General features: G+C 44.6%; 2 protein-coding genes across 2 annotated transcripts; both read left to right on the top strand.

Moving 5' to 3' along the window:
- Nucleotides 1-1,511: 1,511 nt before the first annotated feature.
- On the top strand, nt 1,512-7,488 carry mbd3a (methyl-CpG binding domain protein 3a). Its single transcript, XM_079214572.1, has 7 exons — nt 1,512-1,645; nt 2,464-2,629; nt 4,173-4,310; nt 4,589-4,679; nt 4,771-4,948; nt 6,253-6,453; nt 6,584-7,488. Exons 1-6 carry the CDS (start codon nt 1,632-1,634, stop codon nt 6,446-6,448), a joined length of 783 nt encoding a protein of 260 aa, XP_079070698.1. The 5' UTR covers nt 1,512-1,631; the 3' UTR covers nt 6,449-6,453; nt 6,584-7,488.
- A 2,044-nt stretch (nt 7,489-9,532) lies between these two features.
- Nucleotides 9,533-12,926, top strand: LOC306734367 (RNA-binding protein MEX3B; the record flags this gene model as incomplete). The annotated part of the gene is made up of 3 exons (XM_079215725.1): nt 9,533-10,013; nt 11,263-11,579; nt 11,700-12,926. 3 exons carry the CDS (start codon nt 9,533-9,535, stop codon nt 12,924-12,926), a joined length of 2,025 nt encoding a protein of 674 aa, XP_079071851.1.
- Between the last annotated feature and the right edge of the window lie 1,895 nt (nt 12,927-14,821).

Raw genomic sequence — 14,821 nt, 5'->3', positions numbered from 1 at the left:
TGTATAACCCACAAATTCAATAAAGTGTTTGATGTTGAGTGACTTTTGGATTGTGACTGGGAAAAAAAGCATAAAAACGCAGAATTTATGAACATACAAATAGGCTTTCAAGTGTCACTTAAGCATAACATTTTTCCTCTGAACTTGCTGACTTTACATCCAGCTTTGATTTGTCTGTCACAGCAAAACCAAATGTCTACTGTTCAAAGTAATGACTTTGTTTTTCTCCAGTCAGGTCGGTGCTGTTTTTTACACAAGGACTTCAATAATGAACCAGGACGGCTGCAGCCCGCATCGCGTGCCAGGCCACTGAAAGCTGTCATCTTCATCCGGCAGCTCAGTCAACATTGAACTGTTCACCATCATCACATGGAATGCACTGGAGTTTGGCATTTCAAAGTTCCTCTACCAGTGAAAACGTGGATGGAAGGAATATAAAAACACCAACAATAAATGGACTTTTGTTTTCTTTTCATACTTAGTTTCCGGGTCAGGTATTTATTTGAATCATCAGTCTCGTGTGTTAGACCTGATTCACAAATGGAAAAATCTGTCTTCTTGTCACACTGTAATTGTTTTGAAGAGAAGTAAAGTATGTGATATGTATCCTATATTGTGGTTGTGTATAATTTCACTTGCAATGGTTTAATATTAAGTCAAATAAATTGATGTGTATTTGTATCCTGAATGCAGCCCAGTACACATTCCTTAGACTTAACATTGGGTCAGAGTAATTAAAAAATTCTGAATTAAGCCTCTGATTTGTTGATCTCTACCTAAAAACTACAGCTGATCATTATCAAGGTGGTGTTAATGGCATCAATGATGAAAACAAGCCCTTGGAAATCATCACAATATGTAGTCCATGAATGAAAAGAGCAGCCAAACAATCTGACAGGATTGTTCCCATACTGAATTTAGATTTTAGTTAATGGGGCTACTCTTTTTCTGTATAAGAGTCTGATACTTTTTCCAAATGAAACTGGAGGTTGCAAAGTAAATATAATGCAATAATGTAAAGTGAGCCAATTACTGGTATTGGTCCTGGAATAAAATTGCACAAAAGGACATGGCAGCAAAATGTTCTGAATATAATAATTAAAATGACTCATACAGAATGATTTTTGTATAAGTATAAGTTAAAGCAGCATTTTAATGTAGCCAGGTTGTGTTGCGTCAAACTACTTTACTCAGTTTGATTTATAGATATATTTACAGTGTTGTCACGCAACCACTCCGTTTGCAGAGTTGTGAGTTAGGAAGTATAATTATTTATCTTAAATATAGTGGAGTACAAAATAACCTCATCGTTGTACAAAGTGTGGTACTTGATAAAATGTACTTCAAGATGAGTTCCTCTCCGCTCTCTGACCGCTAACGGATCATTTGAGACCTAGCGCGTCATTTTCGGACTATTTTACAAGAGTGTCGCGGATGCCTTCCGCTCATTGTGTCACAAGGCCCTCTGGCGGAGTGATCTGCAGTTGTGAAGGTCCTGAAGGAAGACAGGCAGTGGATCGATAACAAACCAGACTCGGTGAAAAATTATGACTGCAACAATAGGCAGCTAGCTGGCTTCTTATCTGTTATAAGCCAGAATCCCAGGCAAGCGAATCAAGACAACCAAGACCATGGAAAGAAAAGGGTGAGACTTTAAACCGCTCAGTCGAAGGACTTAAGATGAAAGTTTCTCTGCAGGAAATGCACGCATGCATACATGCGTTATGCAGTTGAGAACAACACTACGCTAATTGTCAAGTCTGTGTTATTTACACTTTTGTTACGTTAGCTAAACGTGGGCGTCAGGCCGTTTTGACTTAATTAAGTTTGTAAACTTGCAACTTTGAACAATAGTAATTGATAAAGCGGTCGCTGGTACGTTGACGCTGCCTCCGCTGCTAGCTTGATTAGCTAGCTAAGTTTCATTGTTTACACACGCATGACTTGCGGTGCGTCGGGCCGCGGCTCGTCCGCGCCAGGGCCGAGTGAACGACACAAAACATCGGCTGCAGCTAGGGTGACCGTGTTAAAACTAACTAGTTGGGGATGAAGGAGATGCTGCCTCGTGTGTACTTCACTTATCCGTTTTGCAAATCCCTTATGTGAGTAACGTTAGTGACGTCAGTGGTACGCTTGGAAAGAAGCCTGTTGTGTTACAGTTAACAAGTCACCGGCTCTCTAGCTCACAGCTCCTCCTCCGCACCCAGAGATCTCCACACAGGAGGTTACCCGACTGATTGGTTACTTCTTGCAGATGTGTGTTTGCCTGACCTTTCCCGACTCCTTGTTATAACACCGTTATAACATTTTTGTTTAAGTTGCAGTCTCCCCCACAAAACTATGGCCCACTCCAACCATTTAGTATAACTGAGAAGCCATGTTTGGGTGCCTTGAGTGCTTTAATGGCTAAGTTATTGAAGAGGTAAACCTTGTGATGACCCGTTTTCTGTTTTCTCTCTCTAGTGTACCTATTAAGCGCATCCTCAACAAGCCCCAGATAGTCCGCAGTCTGGGCAGCAACCTTCACACGGATGTGAATGCCGGCCACTCCCGGGCTGGATGGTCGCTCCTGAGCAAAGTGCAGCGCAGCAGGCACAAGAATCTGTATGAAATCAACCATCAAATCAGGGTAAGAATGTGTTTGTTTTTGTTTTTTATGAGGCGTAAAGGACTGTGCAGTGCTACTTGAAGGGATCTCTGGACTATTCAATTAGGGTACATACCTATAAAAGTAATTCACACCCTGGAGGTGTTCATGTTATTGTTTTTACACAATTGAATAGATGGGGTTTTAAATCAACTTTCTGACAATAACCAACAGTTTAATATCTCAATGTGAACGGTAACTACAGTTCTCAGTGGAGGCACAGTTGGCAATAAGTACAGCCATAGGCTTGCGTCAGCTTTGTCCATTTTGATACTGCAGTTTTTCTTCAAACTTCCATGCAAACCTTCTCAAGCCCAAATTACATGTGCCACAAACTTTGTATTGACGTATGCTGCATTCACACCAAAAGTGTTGCGACCTTTCAGAACTTTTTTTCGCCTGAGTTTGCTCGCTCGCGTTTATGTGGTTAATTTGGGTCATTCGCTTTTTCGCGTAGGAAAGGGGGCGCGGCTTTTCCGTGGCTTTACTCCGTGAAAACAGTTAGCATTTTCGCCATCCACTATTGAAATAACTACTAGTTCTGCTTTATACTTGTTGTGGAAGTCCCACAAATGTTGAAACATCAAACGCCATTGTGTCTGGGTTCATAATATCCGTAGGCACACACAGCTCCGACCTGTGTCTGAATGACTGCCGATACTTCAGGCGGACCAGCAGCCAGTTGAATTCAGCAACGGCAGGACGGCAGTGATCTCAACGCTGATTGGCCTTCGCAACTCAGCACAACGCTTTTTCGCCTCATTTGCGCCGCCCGGCAGAAAATGAACATCTGTGCATTGACTTTGCATGTAATCTACTCGCGCAAATAATTCGCAATGCTTTTGGTGTGAACGCAGCATTAGAGTCTCTAAGACACATCCAAAGTTTGTCTTTGAACCCAAACATAGAGTTAAGTATAAATAATACGGTCAAATAGCTCAGTTTAAGTCCCATTGGGTCATAGCACCTTCTTCCCCTTTTCATATTAATCCAAATACCTACATGGTCTACACGATAAACATTAAATAGTTTCCTCTAGTGAGCTTTAAATCTAGATTTCTGACAGGAGTATAGAGATATATATTTTGTGTGAATTTTGACACTATGTATAGTTTACTAGGTAGCAAATGATTTTGGACGCATCTAGATTCTTAAATCTTAGCATTGTGAACCTGGTGCTCCTTCAGAGTTACTGTGTTGTTACCTCCCTTAAACCTCTCCCACAGACAGTGGTTTATGACTGATAACTACTGCAAGGGATATTCACTGCTTTTGTGAAACGGGGACATCATCACTGCCTTTTATTTCTGCTGTTCAGCTGAAGAACATATTTTTGTTCATAATCATCCCAGTTCATTGTAATGGTTACATCGTCTCTTCACCCTCCAAGGAATTTATTTAGGAATGCCACAGTTGTTCGGTACTGACGAAACTAACAATAACTCGTACAACTATGAAGGTTTGTACAGTAACTTGTGTGTCACAAATCTCATTCTAAAAAGTTGTCATATTGTCTCCCCAAAAGACCAAGCCTGATTTAAACACAACACTACCAGTTCGACAGACAGCATCCATCTTCAAACAACCAGTAACCAAGGTTACAAATCATCCCAACAACAAGGTGAAGACGGACCCACAGAAGGCTGTGGACCAACCGAAACAAGTAAGTCAAAGAGCAGAAAACATGCACATTTCAGTTCTTTAATTCATTAATACTGTAGAAAGGCACATTGTATTGCTATTCCTGTAAGTAGCTGTCTGACCACTATGAAAGCTAGCGTTCTTTCTGTGTTTGCTGTTATGGGTGCTGAAGGGTTGATTCAACCTTTTTTAATACCCTTTTACATTATACAGTGATTCACATATTCAGTTTGTAAAAAAATGTGCTTGAAACGTAACATAGAAATGATTTTAGTATTTTTGGTTTGCTTCAATCTTCAGTTGTTCTGGGAGAGGAAGCTGGGCGGGTTAAATGCATTTGATATTGCAGAGGAGCTGGTGAAAACTATGGATCTTCCCAAAGGCTTACAGGGTGAGAGTAACCAAAACAATATGACAACATTGTGTGATTCAAAGCAACTCCTTTTTGCTTGTCTTATGTTTTCTTGTTGTCCTCTTTCTAGGTGTTGGGCCTGCATGTTCAGATAAAACACTTCTTTCTGCCATCGCCAGTGCTCTGCACACCAGCCCCTCACCTGTCACTGGACAACTCACTGCTGCTGTGGAGAAAAATCCTGGAGTCTGGCTCAACACATCACAACCTCTCTGCAAAGCCTTTGTAGTGACTGATGATGACATCAGGTAAGATGTTCACACAAGCAGCACAGCTGTACCACCGTAGAGTAGAAATGTGACTCTTCACAGGCCTCACAATTCAATTTGATTCACCTGTCAACCATTTGAAAGCACAATGATTCTCGATGCATCTTAATGCATTGCATTGCCAATTTTCGACATTACTGCACTTGGCTACTTTTTCATCAATTAACAATCAGTCAGAAAAGTCTGAACTGCCTTTTTATCTAAAAAGTGCTTTCAAAAATCAGACTTATAATGTAATATCAATGTCTATGGGATCCACCTCATTACAAAAACGATACGTAAATCCTTATGCAGCGCAGCAAGAGTGCTGTAATATACAAAAATATGGTTTTGACATAACGCTAACAGGGCGCCTCCTGAATGTCTATCACATTTGACAAAGCATAAATTTGCCTTGCGGAGTTTTCCTTACTCGTAGCTCTTCTACTGTTTCTTGGTTTAAGTCACAGCATCTCACGACAGGGTTAACAACACCACGGTTGAATTTCAGTCTGCACGCATTTTTTCTCAACCCAACATTGTTGAAACAGAGCAGCTGATTTTGGTAGCAAGAGCAACAAGCAAGGGGACTCCCGAGTGTCGTCTCTCTGCTCTACGCAGAGGAGAGAGGACGCACCAGTGAATGACGGCAAAGCACATTTAAGATTTACTGTTCTAAAGTTAATGCAAACTCCTGATTATGTTCTTTCCCTGCATCAATGCAGACTCGTCCATGTCCACATTGCGATAGACTCTAGAATTAAGTCATTTCCACACCTCTAATGTAGAGTTAATCAATATGATGAATTCATTGTAAATAATACACATTACATTGTGCTCAGCAGTTGTATGTTAAATGTAACCTACTCTGCCGAAAATCTATTTAAGGACCGTATTATCGCACTGGTGAAGGGAATCTTGCGGCGTGTAAATGAAGAGACCCTGGTTAAGACCTTATCGTTAACTAACTCATACAGGATAGTATGTTCTGACTAAATGGGTGACTGGCAGGTTTTGACACGGTTCTCAAGGCTACTGCACTGATGTTGTCTCGTGTTCATGCAAATAACCTCCTGTGAAGCTCAGTGGGCACAGAGACGAGGTGCAGCGAGCAAGCAGTCCCTCACGCATGCACAAAGACATCTTTAAACAATAAATTTAAAGACATCATCTTGAACTTTGAGGAACTGGGATGGACAGTTTTCACTATTTTCTGACATTTGAGACCAAAGAAAATATTAATTGACAGATTAATCGAACAATAATCGTCAACCGTAGCCCTAATCCTTGTCTGTGTCTCTTAGGAAGCAAGAGGACCTGGTGCAGAATGTGAGGAGGCGGCTCGAGGAGGCCCTCACCGCTGATATGTTGGCTCATATAGAGGACGCCACGGCAGACGCAGCAGCAGCAGCAGAAGCAGAAGCAGCAGCAGCAGCAGCAGCAGCAACCAACAACAAAGTGGAGGAGAAGGTTGAGCAGGTGGACAAGGAGGAATTATAGCCAAGGTACACAACTGCAGAACCAGTTTCAGAGTCGCTAAATCCTCTTCCGTTGGTTCATCCATGCCCTCTGTTTGATGGTCTTGCATTGTTATGAACTTCAGTACATGTAACATCTTTCTCTTCTCTCCCACAGGCTTGTTTGACATGAAGTTTGCTGGTAAACTCCTTTAATTTTCAAATAATTAGCTCCATGAAGATTTTTATACACTTTGAACTGAAATAGACCCTACATGCAGACATTCTGCATATTTTGTTTACCTAAACAAAGACTGTTTTCTTTAATATTATTATTATTTTTTACATTCAATAGTGTAATTCTGGAAGGGTGCTTTGGATTTCCAGTTCATTTTTACCTCTACTAATGTAAGGCAACTTTCTTTAGACTTTCCATACTGTCTAGCGTTTTCATGTCACGATGACATCACCTTTTCATCATTGATACTATATTGAGTCAAACGAAATTACTGTTCCTGTAAGTAGTTTGACTTTAGAGGCAGTTTACGGCAGTTGTGGGTGATTCTCTACACAATGCAGTGTTACAGTTAATAAACCGCTGTTCAAGCTCAAAGTAAAGTTGAAAAAAAAAACTTTGTATGTGTGTGTGTGTGCTTGTGTTGAATGTATCATTTCATGTTGGCGTCTTAAGTGTGTTTCTATTTTGACATGTTGCTCTTTTATATTTTACTCTGGCACTGCAGGTATTGTGTTTGTTTGGAAGCATAGAAAGGTTGCAGTATGTTTACATGCACACGGCACTGTTGTGGCTGTGAATAATCAAATTTAGTTTGTTTGATCTCAAATTTTTACAGTTCAAAGCAGTGTTATTTCTCACAATAACTTGAGTTTACATGGTTTTTAAGTTAAAGTCATGGTATTTCTGTTGACAAAATAATTGTCAGTACTGTTTTGCCAGCTACATTTGAGTTTAGTATGTAACAGAAAAAGTGTGTACCTTCAGAAAATACAAAAACCAATAAAACACTGATGTACCTCGTAACATGATGTACTGTACCTCATTACAATAATCGTTATTTGTCTCTACCACTGTGAAATAAATGCAGCTCTTTCATGGCTGGTGTTTATTTTTTTCTTGGTCATTATCATTCTCAAATCTAAGAGGCTGTGATTTAAAGCTCTATCTTCTTTAAAAGGAGGCGTTCACGGTCAAGTCTATCTTAATACAATATCCACATGCCCACATGTATGTTGACGTTAGTCCCTGTAATGATACCTCCTTTCCAAAATCCACTGTCTGTTGAGCCAAAGCTCATAAGTTGGTATCTTTCAAAGCGACAATCTTTTTAGTACTATTTCAATTGAAGTTATTTGTCAGGGACGATGCATTAATCAGTCCCAGGTTACAAATGCATAATACAGATGTGTTGCGTATAGGATTTCATGCCATGGCTAATGTGTGACCTCAATCCCTGGCACAGCTTTTCTTCTGAAAAAGGTCTCAACACTTAATTTCTAAGAGAACATAAGTTAAATTAATCACATAACACAGTGCTATTCTCATAGATGTGATACCTAATAAACTCTCTCTTTGTATCTTAGCAAGGAGACACTGCCTGGGGGAACAAAGAGAGCTTGATACAAAAACCATATTTTTAAGGGGGAATATCTTTACAGTAGGGTTGAATAGCTTCAATGATCTTTACTCCGTCACTGTTGGCATTAAAACGTTTTGGTTTTTTTCAAATGTGAAAAATACAAACCTATCCTTTTATTAATTTCAGCTCCATCCTCGTGCAAGAAAGGGTGGTGTCTTGAATAATTGAACGTGTTTACATGCTTTGAAAATAACATATTGCCATTCTTTATTATTTTCTTACTACCTAAAAAGCACAAGTAACAGCCGACACACACTGCATGAGCACAATGCAACGAACCACCCAAAACTCTTCATTGGTAGCCATGATGAACACACCCAAATATGACCAATTTTTTTTTTACGTGTATCAATGCGTTGACTGTCGGCTGGCACAACGTACATGAAGAGAGAGAAGGGAGATGAAAATAGTGCCCTGCAGACTGACAGACACAATAGTGCCAGCAGAGGTGACTCGCCGTGGATGCTCTCCCCCTTGCTGCATGTGGCCTTTGAACCTATTGTTGTGTCGCGGGTGACGTCAGTGCCGTGTGCGGGAGACTGAGCGGCGTGTGCGCCTGGCGAGACAAAGGCGGCGGACCGACCGGGGTCAGGCAGCAGCAGAGAGCCGAGAGCCACTGTGTGTGTGTTTTAACTAAAAGGTACCCGCTAACCTTGGATTTCAGCCGCCGTCCCCCCGACGGTGCGCAGCATGAAGACCCAGTGACACACCCAGGAATACGCGTTGACTCCCGCAGAAAGAGAAAAAAACAACAGCGCTCTCTTTTTGGGTTTCAACGTTTTTCTCCAACGCCCCCCCGTTCGGAGAGCTAGCCAGCTAACCCGCTAGCTCCTTGGTCTCCCGGCTGCTCCTCATCTTCCTCTGAGAACTGAGCGTCGAGCGAAGACAGGACCTCGTCGACAAAGGCGAGATAAAGTAAGTTCGTGGGGTTTCCGCACTTGTTTAATTCTAAAAAAGCCACGCGGCTGGCTTTGAGAGCGAGCACGAGACTGTCAGAGCGGAGCTAAGCGTGCTAGCTGTGCTCCCAAACAAAGGGGTCGACAACGTGACTGTGTGGAGCCTGTTAGCCGTTAGCTGAAGCTAACAACAGAATATATATGTCACTCTTTTATGTTTTTTAATACCGTCAGAACACGTGCGGGGGTCTGGACTTAGTCCCACGCGGGTTATTCGTGTGTGCGCAGGAGAATACTTTGTTCACGTGTGTTTTAGACAGAGAGGCTCTTTTCTGCCTCCTGGATGGTTTCAGTTGTCAGACGAGAAGCAACAGCAGACAAAGCGAGGCGCCCAAACCAGCCCGCTGCTGCTCGTGGGGACAGGTGGCTGCACGGGGACCAGCCCCGCTCCGGCTGGAGGTTTTAATGGTAAACAAACGCTTGACTCCTTTGTGTGTTTTTAAAATTTTCAGAAGAGGGTGAGCTCACTCCCATCAGGCACTCGCGATCTGATGTGAGATCCACGGAGACACTATGCCTAGTCCTTTATTCCACCCCGAGATTATGGACCACGACATGGGGATCAGCAGCCAGCACAACGGGCTCGGTCTGACCCGAGAGACAGACCAGGAGTCCCGGGACGAGGAGCACCAAGAGGCGCTCCGCTACGCCCTGGACCAGCTGTCACTCATGGCCATGGAGAAGGTGGACTGTGGCGGGCTTGTCGACACCCTTGACGGGACCCATGGTCCCGGTTCCGAGGGCTGCAACGGCGGAGGGGGCTACGTGGATCTGCAGATGCTGGAGCATCCCAACGGGTCCCAGGACTCGCCGACGTCTTGTTCTCCATCCCCGGAGTACTACGGCTCGGGCGGGTACCACATGGCCGGCTCCCACGCGATGCTCCACGGAGAACAAAGCTCCGTCCTCTGCAGCAGGAAGAGAAGTGTCAACATGACTGAATGTGTGCCTGTGCCCAGCTCTGAACATGTAGCGGAGATAGTGGGCAGACAAGGTAAGACCACGAGTGTGTTTGTGTTTAGTTAGGGAGAATTATGTGGTGTTTTTGTTTATGGGCAGCTTGTGGAGGCAGCGTGCAGCCCGGGTGTCCTTTGTTTGGGTGGCAGTCTGGTGAGATGTGGGTCTCTGAACTTTTACAACCGGGTGCTGTGCTCTGTATGCATCCGCTGTTTCTGTCTTAAATGTCAGCATACTGCGGGAACTCCAGCAAAAAGCTCTCACCTTCTATATTCACATTTTATTTTTTTAACCACACTGAGACAATGCCTCAACGTGGAGTGGGTGAGAGTGCGGTTGATGAGCAGGAGAGAGGGGGAGGGGTGGGAGAGGGTCAGACAAAGCGGCAGATTGTCGGGAGTCTGGACATGTCTAGCAGCCTGCGCCAAACAAAGGAAATATGCTCATTTTATGTATCGCATATCTTAAGAGGCAGCTGTGGACACGGAACTCACAGTTATGTCTCATGTACACGTTTGGGGTATTTTATTATCGTCTCTGCTGAACAGATTTTAAGCTGAAACGGGGCAGCAGACGCACAAACACGGGACTGGGCGGTGTTACGCCCTGCACCCAGCGCCGTCTGCCGATGCTGCTGCTCTAGTACCAGTTGTTTACATGTAATTTTTATTTTTTATCAGTGGTTTTTAAATAGTATATGGTCTCTACTTTAAATATTCCAATGTTGTGGGGTTGTATCGCCCGTCGCAGCCGCGGCAGCCTTACGGCATTGTTCTCTTTGTTTGAAAAAGCCATGCTTTCTGCTTCCCAGAATGACATCACACTCCGCGAGTCTTATTGGTCGCCGGGAACGAAGCGTCCATATTTAAAGAAACAGCTCGAGTTGACTCAAGCGGTGCAGCAGCCATTGACTTGGTGTTTTGACAGACTCCTCGGGAATATCCTGCATAGTGTCGACTGCTTTTGTTGCGACATGTGTGTTATTTCTGTTAACATGTTAATGCAACCAGGCGTGTTCAGTTCTGCGTTGAAACTGTATGTAACCGTTTTAAATTGACTACATGTTTTGTGTAGCCTATGACACAGTTGCCAGTTAATTAGGTAAACATACTTTAGTTTAAATGTATGCAGTCTGATATAACAGTCAACCTCATTTAAATCAATAAGCTCAGTCAAATACTAGAAACACTAGCAAAACTATAGCAAAACGTTTTGGGGGAATATGTGCATTTATCCTGTGTTTTTTAATTTGTAAAAATTAAGATGTTTGTTTATGCATCTTCCAGGTTGTAAGATTAAGGCTTTGCGTGCCAAAACAAATACCTACATAAAGACTCCAGTCCGAGGTGAGGAGCCAGTTTTCATTGTGACGGGACGCAGGGAGGATGTGGAGATGGCCAAGCGTGAAATTGTCTCTGCGGCTGAGCATTTCTCTATGATCCGGGCATCCCGCTGCAAAGCTGGAGGGCCTGGAGCAGCGGGAGCAGGAGCAGGAGGAGGAGGAGCAGCAGCAGCAGCAGCAGCAGCAGCAGGAGGCAGCAGCAGCGGTGGGAGTGGCTCTCTTCCTGGACCACCACACTTACCTGGACAGACCACCATACAGGTATAGAAACCCTGTGGCTTAGTCGTCATACTGTGTTATTGTTTTACTCTGCCGGACATGTTTTAAAAAAAGTACAATTCCTGTAGTTGCATGAAAGCATTTCTTTTGTCACTCATCCAGGTGAGGGTACCCTACAGAGTAGTTGGTTTAGTTGTTGGACCAAAAGGAGCAACAATTAAGCGCATCCAGCAGCAGACCCACACCTACATCGTGACACCGAGTAGAGAGAAAGACCCAGTGTTCGAGGTGACCGGCATGCCAGAGAACGTGGACCGAGCGAGAGAGGAGATCGAGACCCACATCACTCTGAGAACTGGAACCTTTGTAGACCTGCAGGGAGACAATGACTTCCACTCCAACGGCACCGATGTCAGTCTAGAAGGCCTGGGCGCCCTGAGTGGAGGACTGGGGTCGTCTCTGTGGTCCAGGGCGACTGGCCACCATTCTGCCCCTCCTCCTCCTCCTCCCCCTTCCTCACCTCCTCCTCCTATTCCCATGTCCATGCATCACTCATCTAACCGGAAGATGTCGTCCTCAGTAACCTATCACACTCACAACGGTGCGATGAGCTCAGACAACTTTAGCAGCAGTCGCAAGGCCAACGAGGGAGGCAGTCCCACTAGCCCCTTTAGCACAGGCTCCAGCAGTGCTGGAGGGGGGTTTACTTTCGGGGGCGACTCCACCCCAGGACTGCCCTCCTCAGATGAACTGGGCTTTGAGTTCAGTGCCGCTAACATCTGGGCACCTTTCGTCAACGGTGGACCAGGCAATAAGACGGCTGGCTCCTCCCAGCAGCAGCAGCCTCTACGGCGCAACAGCAGCGGCCTTAGTGGCGGCGCCATCACTCCACGATTGTCTCCAACTCTGCCTCAGGACACGGGCGTGGGCCCCCTGGATCATCCCTTAGCCCGCCGTGCACAGAGTGACCCCCTCAGCACTCTCTCCTGGTTACAGTCTGGCAGTGCAGGAGGCGGCTCCTTCTCTGGAGCGTCTAGCTCCAGCTCCGGTGGCTCGTCGACCGGGTACTCCTCTTGCTCAGCCTCCTCCCTGCCTGGCGGCTCACCCACTGACTCCGAGGGCGGTAGCAGCGGTGTGGGCCTCAGTTCTGTGATGCTGAGCCGGCTGAAAGGAAGCTCTGGCCCCGGGGTCCCGGGTCTTGTCGGAGTCGGCCCCGGGATCAACAGGGACTGCTTTGTGTGTTTTGAGAGCGAGGTGACAGCGGCCCTGGTGCCTTGTGGCCACAACCTGTTCTGCATGGAGTGCGCTGGGCAAATCTGCCAGTCAGCTGACCCAGAGTGCCCCGTGTGCCACACCCCCACTACACAGTGCATCCGCATCTTCTCCTAATGGCCGAGGAGTGGGATGGGAAGTAAAATATGAGGGGGCAGGAAGAAGACTCAAGTAGGGCATCAGCTGTGGCGGAGGCAATGGAAGGATTCACACTAATAACATTCAACACACGTGATGGACCATAATAAATGCATAATAGAGATGATGATACGATACGGATGTTGATTATTTTTTTTTTTTATTCGCTGGTTACTGTCAAGATTAATAATAACAACAACAATAATAATAATTACAATGACTTATTTTCAGAGCGAAGCTAATTTAAACTGGATCTTCAGACAGTTGGGGCTCAGTCTCTGTGGTGAACTTTTGGAAGGAAACTAGTGTCTTATCTCTCTTCAGGCCTTCATTTCGACCCGGAGCAGCCTGCTGCACGGCTGGCTGCCGGTGTGTCTCAACATTTCTTCATTCCGGCTTCTTCAGATCTCTACCTGCTTTCTCTCTCACAGCCTTTCCTTTTAACACTTTTGTACCTAACAGATATTTTTCAATGATTGCCTGCACTTTTTTACTCGTTGTTTTAATGTTCTTGACAGGACGCAAACCGTTCCATCTAACCCCCTTGCTTAAGCGGCAGGGTTGCTATTTTTCTGCAAGCTTGGAACTTTTTTAAAGGTCCACATGTAGTCAGGCACCTATCGGAACAATACACCGAGGAACCTCTTAAGGATGACTTCCTGTTTCTCTTTGCCACACAAAAAAAGCCACCAGTAATGCCAAATGAAGGCTATTAATAGACTTATCTTAAATTGATCAAATTCACTAATGTGTTGGATGAATTTGGATGCCCTACATTTCAAATGTGGCCACTGCATTAATTCACATGAATTATCCTTTTAATTCGGGAGCAACGTACACTTAGTGATACTTTAGGAATGTTTCTGAGGTCAGTTCTCTGTACGTTCGGGCTGCCTGACAATTCCCACAATCCCACATCTCTCTCTCGCTTTCTTGCCTGTTTGTGAATAATGCCCACTCATGCTGTTTTCACACAGCACCATTATGTGTCCTCACCAGGAGATCTGGTTTCTGTCCTGCTGCCCCTCTCCTTCACTCTCACAGTCTTACAGGAGGACATCGCTTTGATTCATCCACACCAGGACATTTTCCTTTCACATCCTGTCTGTTACACTCGGATCGGCTCATTTAGCGTTTTTTTTTTTACTAGTATTTGACTCGTGACTGTCAAGCGTGTGGCTCGCAGACATATTTTGAACTTTAGGATAAGATAGGGCTTTTCTGATATCACACGTGAATGTTTTGTCCAATATGGTTATGGAGGGGCGGCCTCTCCGCCCCCCATGGATCAATAACAAGGGGCTCGATAGAACAATTTATTTTCATGCACTGTAACTCTTGGCCCCTCTAAAAAGATAAGAAACGGCTCTTACTGTTTTTGTTTTGGTCTTCCACCCCACTCTCACAGCAAAGCTGTATGGCACTCTCTCAGATGACACTCTCGTACCCATACGGCGCTGTACTCCTGGCCAAACGTGGTGCACTATATGGTTAGTTGTTTGAGCTTTTGTCCAATGTTTTCAAAGCATTACTGAGTAACTCCAGATGAGGCGGTTGCATTCTGTTTTGTGTTAGTGGTTTTTAAAGAATTCAGTGTGGGTTTGCAGTAACCGCCTCCTATAGTGTTAATACTGTACGTATGACTTGGGCGATGTCGGTGCGATGGTACATGGTTTCCGTTTGTCGCCCTTTTTGAACATGCATAGAATCAGCTCATTGAATGAGACAAGCCATGACAACAGAATTTATACACCACATTTAATTCTCAAGGGCTTCCTCTGCACAGACACACAATCACATTTTCAGGCTCACACGCAGTAGGTATAACCTTTCCTTTATGGCAGCTAGTAGCTAGGTCATCCAGGGCTTCCAGG

The sequence above is a fragment of the Taurulus bubalis genome (assembly GCF_910589615.1).
Source record: "Taurulus bubalis genome assembly, chromosome: 1".
Lineage (NCBI taxonomy): Eukaryota > Metazoa > Chordata > Actinopteri > Perciformes > Cottidae > Taurulus > Taurulus bubalis.
This window is presented reverse-complemented; position numbering and strand designations above follow the sequence as displayed.

What these genes read in the sequence shown, in the direction of transcription:
- mbd3a (XM_079214572.1), top strand. An exon ending in AAATCAACCATCAAATCAGG is followed by an intron (nt 2,630 to 4,172) that starts GTAAGAATGTGT and finishes TCTCCCCAAAAG; the next exon opens with ACCAAGCCTGATTTAAACAC. An exon ending in GTGACTGATGATGACATCAG is followed by an intron (nt 4,949 to 6,252) that starts GTAAGATGTTCA and finishes TGTGTCTCTTAG; the next exon opens with GAAGCAAGAGGACCTGGTGC.